Genomic DNA, 17,875 nt, shown 5'->3' on the forward strand with positions numbered 1-17,875 from the left:
CTCCTTTACCTCAGCCGCTTGCTCACCTAGCCTCTGTCATTTTGGGCTGCCACACTTGCACCCCACCTAGAAAACACAAAGGATACCTGCATCTTAACCAGCAATGTGACACCTGAAAAATAACCACTACTTCAGCCCACAAGTCACTGCTCACCTGGCCTGAGTCACCTCCCATGTTGATATCCAGCATTGCACCTTCAAAATCAAAAAACCCCAGAGAAATTTTAATGTAGCCATATAGCCACCAGCCACATCTTCCATCCGACACCACTGGCCAACCTGCCTTCATATGGTGCTCTACTCGCCTCCTCTGCCACTCTTTGGTGCGCATCTTGTCTGTCCAAATCTGAAAAAAAACACACCAAATTATTAAACAAGTCACCCAGATGCTGAGTGAGAGCCAACCCCTTCCAGACTGGGCATATCAACATACTAACCATAGACTCTTACTGCTATTCCACCTAACCCTGACTCAACAACCCCAGGCAGAGCAGCTCCACGCCCAACACACATACACAGACCAAGGCTACAGAGAACGCTACAAACAACATGACTCAAAGATGAGAAAAACTGTCAGTGAGAAGGACTCCCTAACCTGACACGCTGACAAGCAAGACTACCTACAGGGCACAATGCCCAGGCGATGAAGCTCTATGGCAACCCCAGAAGAGAATTGACTGCGATGGCCCGTTAAAAGAAGTTACTGTCCGAACCGAGATGACAGATGCGCAAGAAGCCAGTCTTCAAGACCTAAGAATGCAAGGATGCGGTGAGGAAGCTCCAGTCCCTGAAAAGCGATGGCTGGAGAGCCGAGCTCCCGACACAGCCTAGGATGAGGCTGCAAAAAGAGGATCCACCGGAAACTTCCAAGATGCAAGACTGATCCACACTGTAAGCTTGCTATGCAAGCAAAGAAGCGCCTGACTGGCACTATGCCAACGAGTACAGGCATTCGAGACCCTAGGGATGGCGCCCAAGAAACGTGCCGTGCCCCTTGAGCGCAAAGAGGGCGCTGAGACCCAAGGAAGGGCTAACACACAGAAGACAACATACTCAACAACCGAGCCAGAGGCTGGAGCTGCCCTGCCCATTATGCTGACAAATAACCCGCTCCCTTTGCCCGCCCAAAGGGCGCTGCTCCCAGACAGCCCTCTTCCCCTAAACTAGCTTAAAACCCCTCCCCTGGAACCCCCAAACTTGCCCCCTCCTCATCCCACTCCCTCCCCAACCATGGTCTGTCAACCTGGCTTTCAGAGCACCACAGATCTGAAGCCATGCCTGACAAATACACACCTACCACACATCAGCTAATTGGGACAGTTCTGCAGTCACCTGGTTCTGCTTCGTCATCTGCATAAAATAACCCCATAAATGAGCAGCGCCAGCAGTAAGCCATCACACCAGTCAACACCAACATCTCCCACAATACCAAGCCTTCTCAGAAGGGCTGTGGTGTTCTACTTGCCCATGCCTTCTGGAGACAGACACTGTGGCCATCATCGCTTGTGGTACTTAAGATGCTAAGAGAGAGACAAAATTACTGTTACTCTTGGAGAAGTCAGTCTCATTCCCCTCCTTGCTACCCCTGCAGCTCACCTCAAATCCTTATCCAATTCCAAAAACAGATGATGTGGCACCTGTAAAACCAAAGAGAAACACTTAACCAAGCTGCCGTCACTTCCTTCTCTGGGATGCCAGCCCAGCTGACAATCGGCTCGCCTTCTCAGACCGCTTACTGGGATACAGCTTTGTCCCTCTGAGGCTGCTTACAGCACTGGAAAACCACCAAAGTTAAAGCCACGTGCTGAGGTGCTCCTCAAAACCGTGGCCTGCCCGCACCAATTCCCATCTTCCATTGCTCTACCTCGGCCGCTTCTCATTGCCTCTGCCATTTACAGGTTGCCGTGTTCAGGCTCAGGCAACAAGTGACACCAACTACCTCCTTACCGACAAAACCCCTTAGGGAATTACAGAGGCGGTCGGCCAATGGAAAAAGCGTGATGATTGTGACAGCATCTCAAAGATCCAGAGCAGGCACCTTACAACCACAGAAACCGGTGCTAAAAACACAATAGATAAATATGAACAAGAGAATATAACTGCTGTGACCGATACTAGAGCAAACTGAGATGAGACCCTTCTGATGTGCAGCCCTGCGTATTCTGATGCAGAGGAAGGGATTGTTTACAGTGCATCTCTCGGGACTGTCGTACCTCCTGTCAGCTACAGAGAGACTAAAATAGAACAGACCTCATCGACATCCAAATCCAACTGCAAAGCTGACCCTAGAAAGGCTGATGAACCCACCTCCCTTTCCCAAAACTTTAGAAACCCCTTCTCTTTAGAAAACCCTTCTCAGGGAAGCAACTCCACTCCTTCTGACAGCTCCTCGCCTGTATTTGCACCCCTCGACCCCGTGTCAGCCACTCCTCAAGAGCTGCTCTTCTGAGTTGTGCTCTGCATTCTGCAGGGAGCTCCTCTCCTCTGTTTTCCTGCAAAGTCTGCGCTCTGCTACAGCCCCACAAAATAAGTGAAGCCCTGATGTTTACAATCTATGAGGGGCCTGCTGCAAGCTGCAAAGTTTCTAGGAACAACGTGGTAGCCCATGGCCAGCTGGGAAAGGCAATGAGCTGTCCTGTACCCCAAAAGATACTGTACCTTATGTCCTTGCTGCTTTCTTAAAAAATACTAAGACTCCATCAGTGGATGCATACAAGATGCTCACCCTAAACCCTGCTTGATAATCTCACTATCAGTCCTATCAAAAGGGATGACATCCATAATTTGCATAGTAAACAGCAAAACTGGTGAAAAAAACAAGGTTCCATCTCTAATAAAGTCAGGAATTCCAGTAAAATACAACAAGCTAGAATAAAAAAAGAACCGCACACTATTTGATCATCTTGCAGACTGCTGAACACTCAATACAAAATTATGAACTTGGAAAAAAACCCCAAACCTGCATACAAATGTGTTCTCTATATCCTGCTTAACCTCAACTATTCCTGAAGCTCTTACCTCAGGTACCTCTGCTTCCTTAAACATCAAAGCCAACAGCTGAACCAACTCAGAAGCTGCCACTGACTGCAGGCACAGCAGAACACCAATACCAGAGAAGCCCAGGAGCAGAATGAGCTCCCTGGCCCAGACCTGTGGCTCATATACCCCGGCCCTCGCCCACCGCCCTTCCCACCATCCCCTGGGCAAGGGGAGGGGCCGACACCACGAGGCTTAAAGGCGGCCGGAGGAGGAATGGCAATTTTCTGATCTGCCTTGAGCCTGGGCTATGCAAAGTGCTGAATGGAGAAAGTGATCCTTACTGAAAGTGATGAGACCTGCTCTTTTACCTGAGCTACATCTATTGCATCAGCAACAGGTAGGTAATTAAACTTAATTACCCTAGGGTATAGAGAAAAAAAGATAAGTGTCATAGTAAGCTATATAGGAAAGCAGTTTGTTAAATGCAATAACAAAATTGAAAATTATGTGCTTTAATTTCCTGTAAAAAAACCCAAGATGCTATGGAGTTACACATAATTTCTAGGGAGATAATGCGTGCGATCCAAGTTCTACTGGATCTATATTCTAGAGCATGCTGAATGCAAAGCAGAAATAGATCCTGTAAGAATCCCTTCTCAAAAATATTTCTGGTTGCAAGGTAAATTATTTACAGTAAATCATTGATGACTCGAGTAACCTTGATGGTCTCTCTGACTGACTCCCTTAACAGAACTAGATGAGTCCCAAAAGACAGAAAACACTAAAAGAACATAGTAATATAAAAAATCTATCAGAAACTCTGTGAAGAATCCTAATGACCACCTGAGTAGCTAGAAAAAAATAAAGTGTAAAACACATAAAAACCCCACTGTGGGAGATGTGTTGATAACAATGGATGAAGGCTGTCACCTTCTCTGAAAAACTCAGAAGGTAATCTGAACCAGAGATAGGTATCTTTGGAGTATCAGGAAACAAGGAGAAACATGCTATAAGACAGAAAACAAAAAAGGACTGCTGTAGAGCAAAAAGATGGCTTTGGAAAAGGTTTTGACAGAACAAGAAGCATTGTTGCAGGGATTAGAGAGGCCCGGAAGGGGCTGGAGAGACTGCAAAAGTCTTGGGGCTGTGACGAGCTCACAAGAGACCTGAACAAAGCGCAGATGTGCTCAACATAGCGCCTTACGTCTCTCTTGTCAAAATTGGCGTTCACCCTCAAAACGTTGAAAGTTGAGCCCCTGCTCCCAGGCCAAAAGTGCCAGCCCCAAAAGACCTGCCTGGCCTGAAACCTCCGCCAGCGGCCCTCGCACAGACCCGCTCACATTGGGGCTGTGGGCTCGCCTTAACATATAACAGTTCCCTACCTTTCTCTCTGCCCCCCCCCCAGCAATCGTGTCCATACAGAGAGGGTAATGTATCTCAGGCGAGCGAACCTACTAGACAACCACAGGCAGAAGCACTTTGGAAGAGCCATGGGTTGCAGAGCAGAGGGATACACTGAAGACAGATACAGTTTGCTACGTAGACGCAGAGATGCATTTTTCAGAAGCAGTATAATAAGAATTAAATCATAGTAGGTTGTGCACCAGAACAGGAGATGCCTAGAAACAAAAGTGGTAGGCAGCAGGGTACGGGGCAGCATTGGCAGAAAAGCAAAAATCTTGGGGGATCTGGAGGCAAGGACAGGAAGGAGGCAGGCAGAGATCTGGAGAAGTGTGGCAGGGATGGGCCCGCACACATGACTCACCCCACCTCCTGGCACCCATGGGAGACCTTCAGCACCCCGAGGCCTCTCTCTGCCTCCGCGCCGTGGTCCTCCACAGTGCCGGCGGCCCGACCCTCGCCCACCCAGGAGCAGGTGGCGGGTGCCTCCACGCTCCTCTCCCACCAGGCTTTCTAGACGCACGGCAGCTCACGCGCTCGGCTGATGGAAGCACCAAACTCCTGACGCTATGTGCTGATGGTGCTCACGGCTGTTGAATGCTGGGAGGGATTCTTCCTTGCCATGGGCTCCGGCTGTTCCTTGTCAGAGGCAGCTGTCTGTGGCAGCCACTTCGTTTCTCTCCTAGGCCAGCTCCCGAGAACAGGCAAGGGCAGGCAGCCCCCTCCGCAGCTAGAGCCTTTGGCACAGCAGGGCCAGCCCCAGCTAGGCAAAGAGCAGCCCTGCTCCTTCACTGCCTGCAGACCTTTTAAAAACTAGGCCCAGGCCCATCCTAATTGGACACACCTGGGCTACCCAGCACACAGCTGTGAAGATTTGCTCCTTAATGCACAACAGAAATACCAGCCATGGAGAAGATGTTTCTAGAAAGAAACCTCCTTCAGCGGTCCTCGCACAGCCCCACTGACATTGGGTCTGCGGCCTCACCTAGACCCTGAAAGGGTCAGAACAGTGCCTTACTGTCCCTCTCGCCCTCGACCAGCATCCAGCCTCCAAACTGAAAATGTCCAGCCCCTCCTCCCTGCTCCACCTGAAATGTCTCCCATTTTTAGGAGGGTAAGTGAGGTGAGATGCTGCAGAGAGATCATGTAGGTTGCAGGCATCAACTGAGAGGGCCAGGAGGGCTCCATGTTCAACTAGCTGGAAAGAAACTCTCCAGAGCATTTGATTTTTTAAATGATTTATTGTCAGATGGGAATTACCAGTTGGCCATCTCATGGTGGGGCAAAAGACAAGATTTTAAGGCTTTACAGGTGGCTAAGAACAAGCAGGGATTAAAGAGGAATTAATCGGTGCTGTTAAAGTGCAGTGAGATGTTGTGAAAGGTGACGACCGTGATGTCCATCCCCTCTAGCAGCTTCAGTGATGTCCCCAGTCACCAACCTTCAAATACAGCTGGCCCCATGCAGATCTCAAGCTCGACCTCAACCCACACGAATCTAGTTTTACAGCCCCCAGTACCTCACTGGAAGCTTTATGGCATCATGATGCAGAGCTCCGTCCTCACGTTGAGCCTTTTCAAACCTTTAATCCATAGGGACTGGATGTTCGGCACCCCTGTTTTCACCTGAGAGCGTCATGCCAGCTTGGTCTTGAATCCAGGCTTATCTCTTCTCCCAAAGGCTGAGCTAAACTCATGGACTCTGACTAACCCCACTGGACTAATATCATCTGCCCAGGGCAGATTTGAGCCAAATTTAGTCCTGCCAGAGGACCTGGTTGCGCCCAGCTCTAGTATAAAGGATTACGGGAGCAATGCCTTGACCAGCGGCACAGTAGCTGGAGCATTTGGGGAGGAAACCTGCGGAGATATTGGTGCAGCATTGACGAGGCGCCCAGGAGCAATGCGAACGGTCATGAAGGGTTTGACGCATCCTTTCTCTGGCCAAGGGCCTGAATTTGTAAGGAGGATGGGTGAAGAAGAGTCGTTTTATCTCTTGCAAGGGTAGGCTTCTTCAACAGTTGACGAGGCGAGATAGGCACACGGAAAGCAGTTTGCCTGCCCTATTTTGATGTCTATGTCTGGATGAGATGAGTTGCCCACCAGAAGTGCTTATTTCCCTCTGCTTTCTATAAAAGTGGCTCAAATAGTTGAAATCTATCCATCAACCACCAACTGATGAGAAGAAAAACGCTGGTGGGAGCCTGGACTCTCACTTGTCTGATGCGGACAGAGTGAACGGTGACTTACCCTGGTGCCCTTCTCTTTCCATCAACTGAAGGAGGAGCTTACGTCTCTCTGCAGGTCATCTGAAGTTCTTCTATGCTGGAAAGGCAACCGTGAGACATTGGGCCAAGGGCCGAGGCTGGGCAGATCTTCCATCACCTTATGTTGAGAACACGCAGGATGGGCTGCCTTTCCTTTGCACAGGGTTGGAGCACTCTATTGGGAACGGGGGAGAGTGAGGTTTGGCGCGGCTCTTCCTGAGAGCATTTCTATCCTGGTCTCTATCCTGCTGCTCTTAACCACCTAGGTGCTGGAGTGTGGATGGAGTAAGGTGCTTCCACCGCTCCTCCTGCCTCCCGAGCCGCCTGCTCGCTGCCCATGCCAAGGAGGAATGCAAAGGTCATTGGACCAGAGAGAGCGAGCCCAACTCCACCCAGAACCACGGCCGGATCCGCTCCCCGTCAAAAGAAGTTGGAGGAAAAGTGAAGATTGGTACTTTGTTGTCAACGTCAAAAAACGCCACCTCTCCCCACTCATAGTCTAGAGAGATCCGGATCTTTCTGGGGACCCGCGGCAGGTTAAGGAGGGTTGGAGGGGAGGTGAGGGCGCGGTTCTTGAAGCCCCATTGCTGCACCGCCCAGATCCCTTCCTCAGGATTAAAGCTGATGGGTCCTTTCCTCTGCAGAGACTCTTTGCTGACCCCAACGGCACAGTACTGTCCCTCTGCTAGATCCACCACCCAGTAGTGTCTCCCGGAGGTGAAAGCTTCGCAACCCAGCACGCAAGGGTCGGCGTCAAACCGCTCGGGGCTGTCGGGAGATTCCTGCAGCATGTATTCCCATCTCACGCTCTTCTGATCCTTGGAGAGTATGAGGCGGGGGTGGGCTGTCTCCGGATCCAGCGTCACATTCGCTGTGGAAGAGGAGAAAAAAAAGGAGTGAGAAAGAATTCAACTTATTTAATTTGCCTTTTGTCCAGGGACTTCTTGGAAGTTTAATAGGGTGTTTTTTCTTTCTGTAGTTCAAGACTCGATTATTTGTGTGACTTTCCCTGCACATCCTTCAGCAGACCAGAGCACTAAGTTACTTACCCATTTTTTCTTCCTCTTTCCCTAAAAATGCACAATAAAAGATAAGTTATTAACAGTGATGGAAACTTAAATCCAAAAAACAGAAGTTGTATTTGTAAAATGGAGAAAAACACACTTACTGTGGTCTTCAATGCATATGCCTTAAAAGAAAAAAAAATAATTAAAAATTAGTTCTAATGAGGGTTTCTCAATTCCAAATGCCTCCAGTTCATGCTAATTTATTTCCTTCCTTCCCCCCAAAGAGCGTTGGGTTTTTTTTTTTCCTACCATGAGATTAACCTGATGCAAAATAAGATCTCACTGAGGCTTGTGTCTGTAACATAAATTGTCATCTAGATTAAACCTCAGGGAAAAAAAAAAAAACAGACACTTTAACGGGCAGAAATCACCGCACAGGGTAAAAAAAAAAAAAACAAACTGTAATAGGTCAAATCAGGAATTTCTGCCACAATTACAGGGCATCACTTGTATGGTTTGCAGAGGGGAGGAAGGTGCGTGGGTGCTCTGGAAAGTCATGACCAATATTTTCACCTTTTGTGGGCGATTTCTGCGATGCCAAAGTCTACGGAGGTGACCAAGAAAAAAATCTCACAGCTCGCCTACTCCAAAACGCCCCCAAAACCTCACACATCTTTTACTGCTCCCAGAACCAGGAGAAAGGACACTCACGCATCTTTGCTTTGTATTCCTCTGAAAAGAGAAACGATAAAATAGTTATTGCGCATTTCTCCTCCTTTTTGTGTTATTCTAAGACTTTCTTGGCTCCCAATGCAAAAATCTATTTCTGTCCCTCAGGATTATTATTGTTTGCATCAATTACTATAATGACATTAATAACATAACTACACAATAAACTAGTATATAGTTGCCTAATAGAATTATTAGAGATACATAATTATATATTTCACATTATGCATTATATAATTATAATGCATGCATCTTTTTACTTTAATAGCCCAGGTTTCCATAAAGCTCCCCAAAGTAGCTCAGAAAAAGGCAAAAGAAATAATAAAAAAAGAGTAATCAATAACAAAAATAAAGAGTAAGTAATAATTAAAAAAGAGTAAATATAGAAGACAAACATAGACTTGTGTCTCTCTTTTCCCTGCAATTAAAGTTACTTACCAAGCTCTGCAGTGAGCTCATCTAAGAAGAGAGAAGAAAAAAAGAAGGATTTCCATTATGATTCACATCCAAGCGATCGTACGGATCTTACAAACACCCAAAGTTCACATCTCGGGAAGAAGTCTGATACTTACCGATTTTTCTATCGCGTTTTTCTAAATAAAGGAAAACAAGAATAAAATAAAAGCAAAGTTGTTGTTATCTATTTTTTTCCTTTGTATGAATAATACCAAAATACAGACCATAAACTGTGTATATTTGTTTTGTTGGAAGGCAGAGAAAAACACTCACTGATTTCTGCAGACAGTTCGTCTTGAGAGAGGAGAGGAAAAAAAATACTTATTTTCATTATCATAATGAAAATAAAAGTCATGATTCCACATACTGTGTTCCATGGGATTCAGGAAGGAGATGGACACTTACCAATTTTGGTATCACGTTCTCCTAAATAAGGAAAAAATAGAAAAGAAAGGGGAAAATAAAAAGTTATTCCTAAGCACTCCCCACCTTGCTGTGTGTCTTCAGCATCTAGAGATAAATCTGATATTCTTTCACATAGAATTATAATTCTAATTTGCATTTTGCCTCTAATTTTATATAGATTAACCCACCCCGTAACTGACTTTCCTAATCTTAAAGCAAAGGTCATGACTTGTTCCCACCAAACCCCAAACTAAATATAAAGAAGGTATTCACACTTTTTTTTTTTTTTTAAAGGACTTACCCAGCTCTGCAGTGAGTTCCCCTAGAAAGAGTGAAAGGAAAACTGGTCTTAATTATGAATGTTTTTTTCCCTACAGATCTATACTAAATGGTTCGCTGGGGGATTCTACATTTCTCTTCAAGAATACATTTACAGATTTTTAATTTTAATTGCTCTCAGCAGAGTTAAGCATCGCTGAACTGAAGAGAGCCCTCGGCAACAGAAAACTAACCCCAAAATAACTCCTTATTATCCAAAAATGTAATACAGAAGAGCATTTGGGCTGCCCAGGGAGAACGGAGAGGCGCGAGGAGGACGTGAAGTTTTTGAACGGTCTTTTTATCTCATATTAAAGGAAAAGTTCTCTATTTTGGAGCAATATTTGCAGTCCCATGTGCTTTCCCACCCTACGAGAGGCAGAAGGCTTGGAGAGAACAATGCTTACCGATCCGTGCAGCCCTTTCTGCTGAAAAAGGAAAAAAGAAAAGAAAAATAAGTATCTTAAAAGTGTCACCCATAATTTTTTGTGGTTTGGAATCACCTACAGATTGCAACTTGACAATTGCCTGCAGCGCTGTACTGCTGGTTATTATTATTTTTACTTTATCTGTGGGTGGTGGGTTTTTTTCTCTAAACTGATACATAAAAGCCCACAAAACTCAAAATAATGTAAGAGAGTAACAGGGGGAAAAATAAAATAAGGGCGGAAAAAGAAAGTAAGGGGGGAGGAAACAGAAATGACTTACCAAGCTCTTCAGTGATTTCCTCTTAAAGGAAAGAAATAAATGAAATAATTAGGATTCTTTTGCTCAATTAGTACCTCGGGAGGGCTGGAAGAATTAGAGATCTCACGAATTCCCGCGGTATTCGGAGAACCTGATGCGAAATTAGTATTTAGGGGTGGAAAAGCAGCTCCCTCAGCTATTCCGCAGATTGGGATAACACGGGCAGCATCCCTCCGCTCTGAACCCTGCCACAGCACCCAAATACACCCAAAAAGGGCCCAGGAAATGAAAACAAAACCCACCTATTTTTTTATCACGTTCCCCTAAAAATAAGAAAGAAAACCAAGATTAAAATCACTTAAAAGTATCTGCTGATGCTATATCAGAGACAGGACTTTTCCCCAAAAACCTTCTTCTTATTAGTGATTTATTATTGGAAATTCCATTTTCTATTGGCTCTTATTTCCCTCTATCTAAGCCTCAATTCCTGGTAATGGTAAAATTAATATCTGGGCAAGAAAGAAAACTCAGAAAGCTTTAGAAAAAGCTTTTGTTAAAGGTTAAAAAGAAAAAATAAAATAATAATCACATACCAAGCTCTTCAGTGACTTCATCTTAAGAGAGAAAAACATGGATTTCCATTAGGATCTGTTTATTCCCCAGATGTTTTCCTCCTTCTCTACTATTATTTGTTATCTTCGATATTCAAAGACCCAAATTTCCTCCACTTTTGCAGTTAAATAGTGGAGAAAAGTCAAAATCTGCTTCTGACGGTGACGTACAAATTTTACATCTGAATATTACATCCTTTTACAAACTGGATTTGTTTCTCTTTCAATTTTTCAGTATTAATTTTTTTGCTGATGTTGCAATAACAGACCAGAAAACTCCAATTCAGCAGAAAAAAACCTGAAAAGAAATGGTGGGTGTTTGCTGTCAGCAAAGGAAGGAAACGACTTACCAAGTTCTTCAGCAAGTTTGTCTTAAAAAAGAGGAAAAACAGAAAATTTTCATCACGTGCTTAAGGAGGATTCCTTCAAATCAAAAGGTTCTTCTGCCTTGGCAGGAAGAAAGATGATGCTTACCCCCTTCTAGATCACTGTCCTCTAGGAATGGAAAAAAAAGGGGGGAAAAAGAGGAAAAGAAAAAAAAAACCAACAGATTTCTTATTAGCCTCTATGCTTTTAGCTGCATCCCTCTTCCATATATTATTTGCATTTGTTAGTAGGTCTGAAATGAGCTTGTAAATTATATTAAACACACTCATTTCTTTGTTTTAAAAGGAAAAAAAAAAAATCCAGTCACAGCAACCTAACATGCATGTAACAAGATTTATCTCGCAAAAAACTCGAGACATCTCTTTTTTTGTCACATTAAAAGAAAATGAAGATTTACCAGACTCCTCAGAAGACGCAGCTGCAAAAGAAACAGGAAGAATTAATTGTGTATATATTTTTTTATTTATACACACACAAAGAAAATATAATTACAAACCCCCTTAAACTTTCTACATTTTTTAGAAGGGACGGAAAAATATCACTTACCAGCTTCCCTATCCTTTAATTCCTCTAACAAAAAGAAGAGAGAAAAAGAAAAGGTGAAATACAGATTTATTTTTTTTTTCCTTTTGTGCCCCAGATTTTGGTATCGGATACAAGCTAATTTCTATGCCATTGCTGGGGTTTTTTGTGCATTACTGTTAAATGTTATTATTTTATTTTTAGTCATTGGCGCTAATCCTTTTATGCATCAAAAACTACATACAACCAGGCAACCCAAATTATGAGGGGAAAAAAAAACCCAAACCACAAAAAAAATCCCAAATCAGTTTTGTGAAAGGAATAAAAATGACTTACCAAGCTCTTCCGTCAATTTTCCTTAAAAAGGAGAAAATAAAATTTGTTTTAATCAGTGCTTTTCCTTCCCAAGGATGCGAGAGGGTCTTGACGGGGGGAACCCAAATCCTCCCAGATGTGCAAATGCTTTACGCCTCTTAATTCAATTGTTTTGGGGTTTTTTTGTTCTTACATAATTCAATTAATTTATGGTATTTTGACCAAAATACTGAGCCAAAACAAGAGCAGCACCATTCCCCTGCTTGTGACCCCCAGGGACTGCATCACTCAGAAAATAAGAACAACACTTACTAATGATGGCATCTCGTTTTCCTAAAAATAAAACAAAAAACAGGAATAGGAATAAATAAAACTCTGTTTTTCCCCAATTTTTAGGTTTTTACTACACAGAAGCTCTGCAGAAAAAACTCACACAGCTTAGCCAAAAAACCAAACCCCACCAGTTACGCACACGTAACTACAGATAATTTTTAATTTCGCATCGAGGACCCACAATTTTGGGCGTATCGTTCCCCAGAAGGAAAAATATTTCCCGAGATAAAATCTTGCAAATAAAATAAACAAAGTTTTACAGTAATTCAGGACAGAATTGGAACTCCAGACCTTTTTCCTCCAATATCCTATATATATATATTTTTTTTTTTTATTAATCATTACTTCAAAGATACTTCTTTGGTGACAGGGAGCACCAGCATTATTTATTTTAGGGGATCTCGCTTCCCACGGAGGACTTGTTTCTCCGAGACACACGAATGGACTTACGAACTTCCGAATCTCGGTCCTCTGCAAACAGAAATAGAAATTAGTACCAATTATTACTATTTTTTCTGCGGGATTTTGCTGATGCACCCCTCTCAACGCCTCAACTTCAGCACTTTTTGCATTTCCTCATTGATTTTTTTTCTAAATTACACTTTGATAAATTACAGCTGCCTTTGGCAGAGCAGTATTTCTGCTAAAAGGGATGAAGATAATAATAAAAAAAAAGCCGCTGGTGCATCCAAATGAGGCGGGGCAGCACCTGCACTGTCTGTACACTTAGTTTATTGATGGGCAGGGGAAGGTAATGCACTTACCAAGCAGCTCAGCAAGGTGCCCTTAAAGAAAAAAAAAAAAATTAGATTGAAGCAGAGCTTTTTAACACCATATATATATTATGCAATTTATACATGTATAATTATACTAATAATGATTTTATAAGAATAGCTTTATAACATACAAATCATATATATTTATACTATATAATTAATACTATATAATTATATAGTGTAAAATATAAATATAATTTGTACATAACAGATAAAAAAGGTCTTTGGCACACTGGGGCTGAGCCCAAAGCCAGAGGACCCCCCCTCAAACCATGAGTATGGACATGACACTTACTTATCTCCGCTTCATTTTCCCCTAAAACAAAACACAAAAAAAGGGCATTAAATAACAAGGAACCACCGCTTTTGTCTTCAATTGTTTCCCTATATTATCAGTAGCTTTTTGGGTCTTTAAATTACTTTGTTACTACCATGGCTGCCTTCTGCTTAAAAACACATCCAGCCTCAGCTAAATAAATATTTGGCGGTGAAAAACAGGCTCAAGCAATGCCACTAATTCAAATAGGAAGTAGTAAGCGTCTACATGGGAGGACAGAAAGGAGGAAAAAAAAAAAAAAAGAAAATATTGATTGTCACTCGGGTTTTTCTGCTCTGCGGATTTGGTTGTTGCTTTCTGCAGCTGATATTTTATATTTATTCCCTTCCTCCTGGGCAGCGACAAACTTGTGTTGCCTCTGAGCTCATCGGTAAAAAAAGCAAAAGAGCTGCTGGGATAACATTGTGGCTTGCAGAGCGGGGTGATACTTACTGATTTTCACGTCACGTTCCTCTAAAAATGATAAAGAAATAAAAATAAATCAGTGTGAGTTGTGTTCTACTGGTGTTGAAGTCAAGCTCTACCGAGGGTTTATTCTATTCTGTCATAATATTATTATATTATTGTATTTTCTATTTACAATGTTGCTGGGAAATGATATTCTGTGGAATATTTATTATATATTTAAATCAGCCTTATAATCTGCTAATCTTAGCTTTTGCAGACATAATGCTAAACTTGATTAAAATAGAAATTATTCCCTTAAAACCCTTCGGATATGCGGAGATAACCACAAAAAAAAAGTAATCCAATTTGAGCAAAGCAGGGAAAATTTCTTACCGAGTTCTGCCGCGTGTTGCCCTTAAAATAAAGGAAAAAAAAAAAAAAAAAAAGACGAGGTTTTTGTGACATCGCTCTGTTCTTGATGACATAATAGAGTTAAGTCTTGCAATTCACAAAAGACACTTACGAAGTTTTCTATTGCAGTCCCCTAAAAATAAAGAGAAATAAATTATTATGACATCGCTGGGTGCCTATCAGATATTTCTGCCTAAATCAAGGTTAATGGGAAAATGACTCACCGACATCTGCAGTAAGTTCACCTGAAAAATAAAAGGGGGAGAAAAAAAAATAAGTTAGTTTGAAGGCACGGCTTTTTTATTTTCCTGTAAATACACAGGCAGGAGATCGCGATTTTTGAGTGATTTCCTCCCAAGAAATTCATCCAGAGGTTCATTGGGCAGAGGAATGTAAAACCTACCGATTTTTGTGTGCCGCTCACCTAAAAATAAGTAGAAAAGACAATTGTGTGTTAATTCTCAAGGTTTCTGCCATTCACATCTTACATTTTTCTCTCTCTCTTGTACTCTTGTACAAGTATTCTTGTACTTGGAATCCTGTTCTAGCCCACGTTACCCCCGTTTCTAATTATTTTGGGATTTTAAATTTCTCTACTGCTGCCTGTAAGATGTTGTTTTTCCCCAGGTAGGGAAGCAGACAAAAAGAAGTTTGGGGCTTGTTTTTATAATTGCATTTTTCTAACTGCAATTTAATAATTTGTTTGTAATGTAAGATTTTTTTTTGTAATTTTTTTTCAGTTTAACAATTTTTAAATAAAAAAATGCAAAAGGAAGGAAACAGACTTACCAAGCTCCACCGTAAATATTCCTTAAAACAGAAAATAACATTAATTCCTATTAGATTCCCCCCCGCTCCAGCCCATCCCAGCTCGTCTCACAGGATTTCCCCCCAGCCCCGTCATATTTCCCTTTTTTTTCCCCCCTTGAATTTTGGCTCCCCCAAGCCCTTGAAATCCAAAAGGATCGTTTTGTCTCATGACTCAAATTTAGTTTAATTAAGAAATTCCAGCATCCCTTCAATGCCAAAACACCAACCAAAACATCCCAAGGTGGGTGAGGAGGAAACGTCACTTACTTATTGTTGCATCACATTTTGCTAAAAAAAAAATAAAATAAAAAAAAAAATCTGATTAGTTTTTGGTGCTTCTGGCTGGTCTTTCCTCCTTTTCCTCCCCCACAATACTGGAAAGAAAATTACTTACCAAGTTCCGCACTAAGTTTCCCTAAAAAAAGAAGGACATTCAAGTATATTTTAAAGAGATGGACACAGTGTAAGAAATCCCTGTTTAAGGTTACGTAGAGTAAAATATTACGTAGAATAAAAATGTATAGCCTGATGGTATAAAATAAGACTAAACTGCACCGTGACGATGCAGAAACCCACGGATTCTAGCAATACATCCATTTAGGAGTGATATAAGGGGTTTAATTTGGAAATGCAGGAAAAAAAGTGAGAAAATCGCAAAAAATGAAGAAGAAGGAAAAAAAAAAATAGGTTCCCGGAAGGAGAGACGGATTTTTGGAAACACACCAGCCCCTTGAGGAAAATCCACTGTAAGAATAAGATTTTATGCATTGGGAGGGGAATGTCACTTACGAAGCCTCAAGTCTCGGTCCCCTGAGTGAAAAAAAGAAAGAAAAAGAGTAAAATCCAGCATTTTGGGGTGGTTTTTTAGTTTATTTTACACAGCACTGCCCTCTTCCCCCAGGTCAACAGGTCCTGAAGCCAAAAGCTCAAAGACCTTCTGTTGCAAAGCTGATTTATGCTCGTTTTTCTCATTATTTGATTTAGAAATTTTAGTTCTTTTATTAAAAAAAAACCCAAAACCCAATAAAATCCACACATTGGGTTCACATTTTTGTAAGGAACCAGGGAAAATCCAACTTGGGAGAAAGTGGAGACATCCGGCTGAGGGAACAATCCCTGGTGAGAACCAGGAGGTTCCTCCAACTAATTGCGTAAAAATCACGCCAAAAAAAAATTAATTAAAATAATTATCACATGAGGTTCTGTAGAAAAATTAGACTTACCAAGCAGCGCAGTGAGTTTGCCTTCAAATAAGAAAAAAAATAGGTATTAGTTAAAGTAAAACAACAAAAATTGACTCTAGAAAAGAGGTTTCTAAGCCTAAAACTGTCATTTTTGGTTCAAAAAGAAAGAGTACTTACGTATTTCTGCTGCGAGCTTGGCTGCAAAGAGAAAAAAAAAAAATTTGTTTGTTTAGGTGGTGTTTATCTGTGGGAAATGCAGAAGTCCAAGCTGAAACTTGGGGAAAAAAAGTGTTACTTGCCCCTTTTCAAGGACAAGGCATCAGAGAGGCTCTCCCTCCCCCAAAACAAGGGGGTTTTACCCCAAAAGCACAATGAAGAATGACACTTACTAATTTTTCTATCACGTTCCTCTGGAAAGAAAAGGAGTACAGAATTTTAAAAAAAAAGCAGAAAAATTATTATTAAATATTTCCTTCTTTTCTGTGTCTTGAGTCTACAGCATCCCTAGAGCTCTTAGGTCAGGAAAATTGCTTCCCTCCCCCCCCAATATTGCCTTTATTCTGATAATTATACTTTGAAATTCTGATGCTATGAATGTTACTCAATCTACAAAAAGAAATCCTCAGGTTTCCCATTTTCGAAGAGAAAATAGCAGGGACAGACACTCCTCGGCACCCCCCCAAAGAGGAATTCTACTTACTGATTTTTGCATCACATTCACCTAAAAAAAACCAAAAAGAACCCAAAAACAAACGAACAAACAAACAAACAAGATCAATAAATACAGAGAAATGTAAAGCAACAACTCCTGCACCCATCCCATCTCAGGATGCTCTGTCTTCACACTGTAAAATTCAAACCCAGAAATGTTATGCCATGGAAACCTTCCCCTATAATATTTTAGAAATAAGGTTTGTTATATAAATGTTTTAAAAATAAAGTTTGTTAAGGGAGAAATCCCCCAATAACCACTCATTCCTAAAAGAAACCCCACAAAATATTCTAGTATTAAATTTAATTTTTTATACCCAGCACTTTTGCATAATTAAGCATAATTTTCATTTTAAGGAAATAAAACTCCTTACCCAGGTTCGAGGTAAGCTTGCCTTAAACCAAAAGAAATAGATGGATATTAGCTTTAAATCAACCTTTATTTCCCTGCGAACACAACCGATAACGTGGCTTGCACCATGCCCAGGGTCAGGTTAATTATAACTGCACCATGTTGATGCAAACGAAACCAACGAGCTGGTAATTACTTATATTATGGGTAAAGAATCAGCATCTTTGGCAGGGGTAGAAATAAGGAAAACAGGGCAGCCTTTATACCCGGGAGAGATTAAAGAGGCGACACGTAGCCAAAAAACTCCAAATTTTGCAGCTTGGCACAAACCCAAAGTCTCCCAGATATTTGAAAAAAAAAAAACCAACCTAATTTAATAACCAGATGCAAAAAGCCCAAGGTTTTTACGTCTACCAGGAAAAGAAAAATGACACTTACTGATTTTTCTATCACGTTCCTCTAAAAAAGAAAATAAAGAGGAAATACCGATG

The 17,875-nt window shown here is 41.9% G+C and overlaps 2 protein-coding genes across 4 annotated transcripts; both read right to left on the reverse strand.

Moving 5' to 3' along the window:
- Positions 1-5,601: 5,601 nt before the first annotated feature.
- LOC142598906 (tripartite motif-containing protein 10-like) lies at positions 5,602-8,297 on the reverse strand. 3 transcript variants are annotated; one of them, XM_075738319.1, is made up of 4 exons: positions 8,227-8,297; positions 7,815-7,835; positions 7,696-7,716; positions 5,602-7,517 (listed from the first exon to the last, which is right to left on the reverse strand). In XM_075738319.1, the coding sequence occupies exons 3-4, from the start codon at positions 7,697-7,699 to the stop codon at positions 7,006-7,008; spliced, it is 516 nt and encodes a 171-aa protein (XP_075594434.1). In that variant the 5' UTR covers positions 7,700-7,716; positions 7,815-7,835; positions 8,227-8,297; the 3' UTR covers positions 5,602-7,005. The 3 variants fall into 3 exon arrangements, with proteins under 3 accessions (XP_075594434.1, XP_075594435.1, XP_075594433.1); XM_075738320.1 differs by lacking the exon at positions 7,815-7,835 and having other exon boundaries at positions 8,227-8,266; XM_075738318.1 differs by lacking the exon at positions 8,227-8,297 and having other exon boundaries at positions 7,815-8,046.
- Positions 8,247-17,033, reverse strand: LOC142598898 (uncharacterized). The gene is made up of 28 exons (XM_075738295.1): positions 17,022-17,033; positions 15,532-15,718; positions 15,405-15,425; positions 15,117-15,137; positions 14,731-14,751; positions 14,552-14,572; positions 14,440-14,460; positions 14,310-14,330; positions 13,962-13,982; positions 13,488-13,508; positions 13,181-13,201; positions 12,867-12,887; positions 12,396-12,416; positions 12,105-12,125; positions 11,793-11,816; positions 11,644-11,664; positions 11,334-11,354; positions 11,210-11,230; positions 10,842-10,862; positions 10,551-10,571; positions 10,270-10,290; positions 9,969-9,989; positions 9,545-9,565; positions 9,244-9,264; positions 9,112-9,132; positions 8,955-8,975; positions 8,821-8,841; positions 8,247-8,385 (listed from the first exon to the last, which is right to left on the reverse strand). The coding sequence occupies exons 1-28, from the start codon at positions 17,031-17,033 to the stop codon at positions 8,330-8,332; spliced, it is 783 nt and encodes a 260-aa protein (XP_075594410.1). The 3' UTR covers positions 8,247-8,329.
- Positions 17,034-17,875: the final 842 nt, after the last annotated feature.

The sequence above is a fragment of the Balearica regulorum genome, chromosome 32 (assembly GCF_011004875.1).
Source record: "Balearica regulorum gibbericeps isolate bBalReg1 chromosome 32, bBalReg1.pri, whole genome shotgun sequence".
In the NCBI taxonomy this organism is placed as follows: domain Eukaryota; kingdom Metazoa; phylum Chordata; class Aves; order Gruiformes; family Gruidae; genus Balearica; species Balearica regulorum.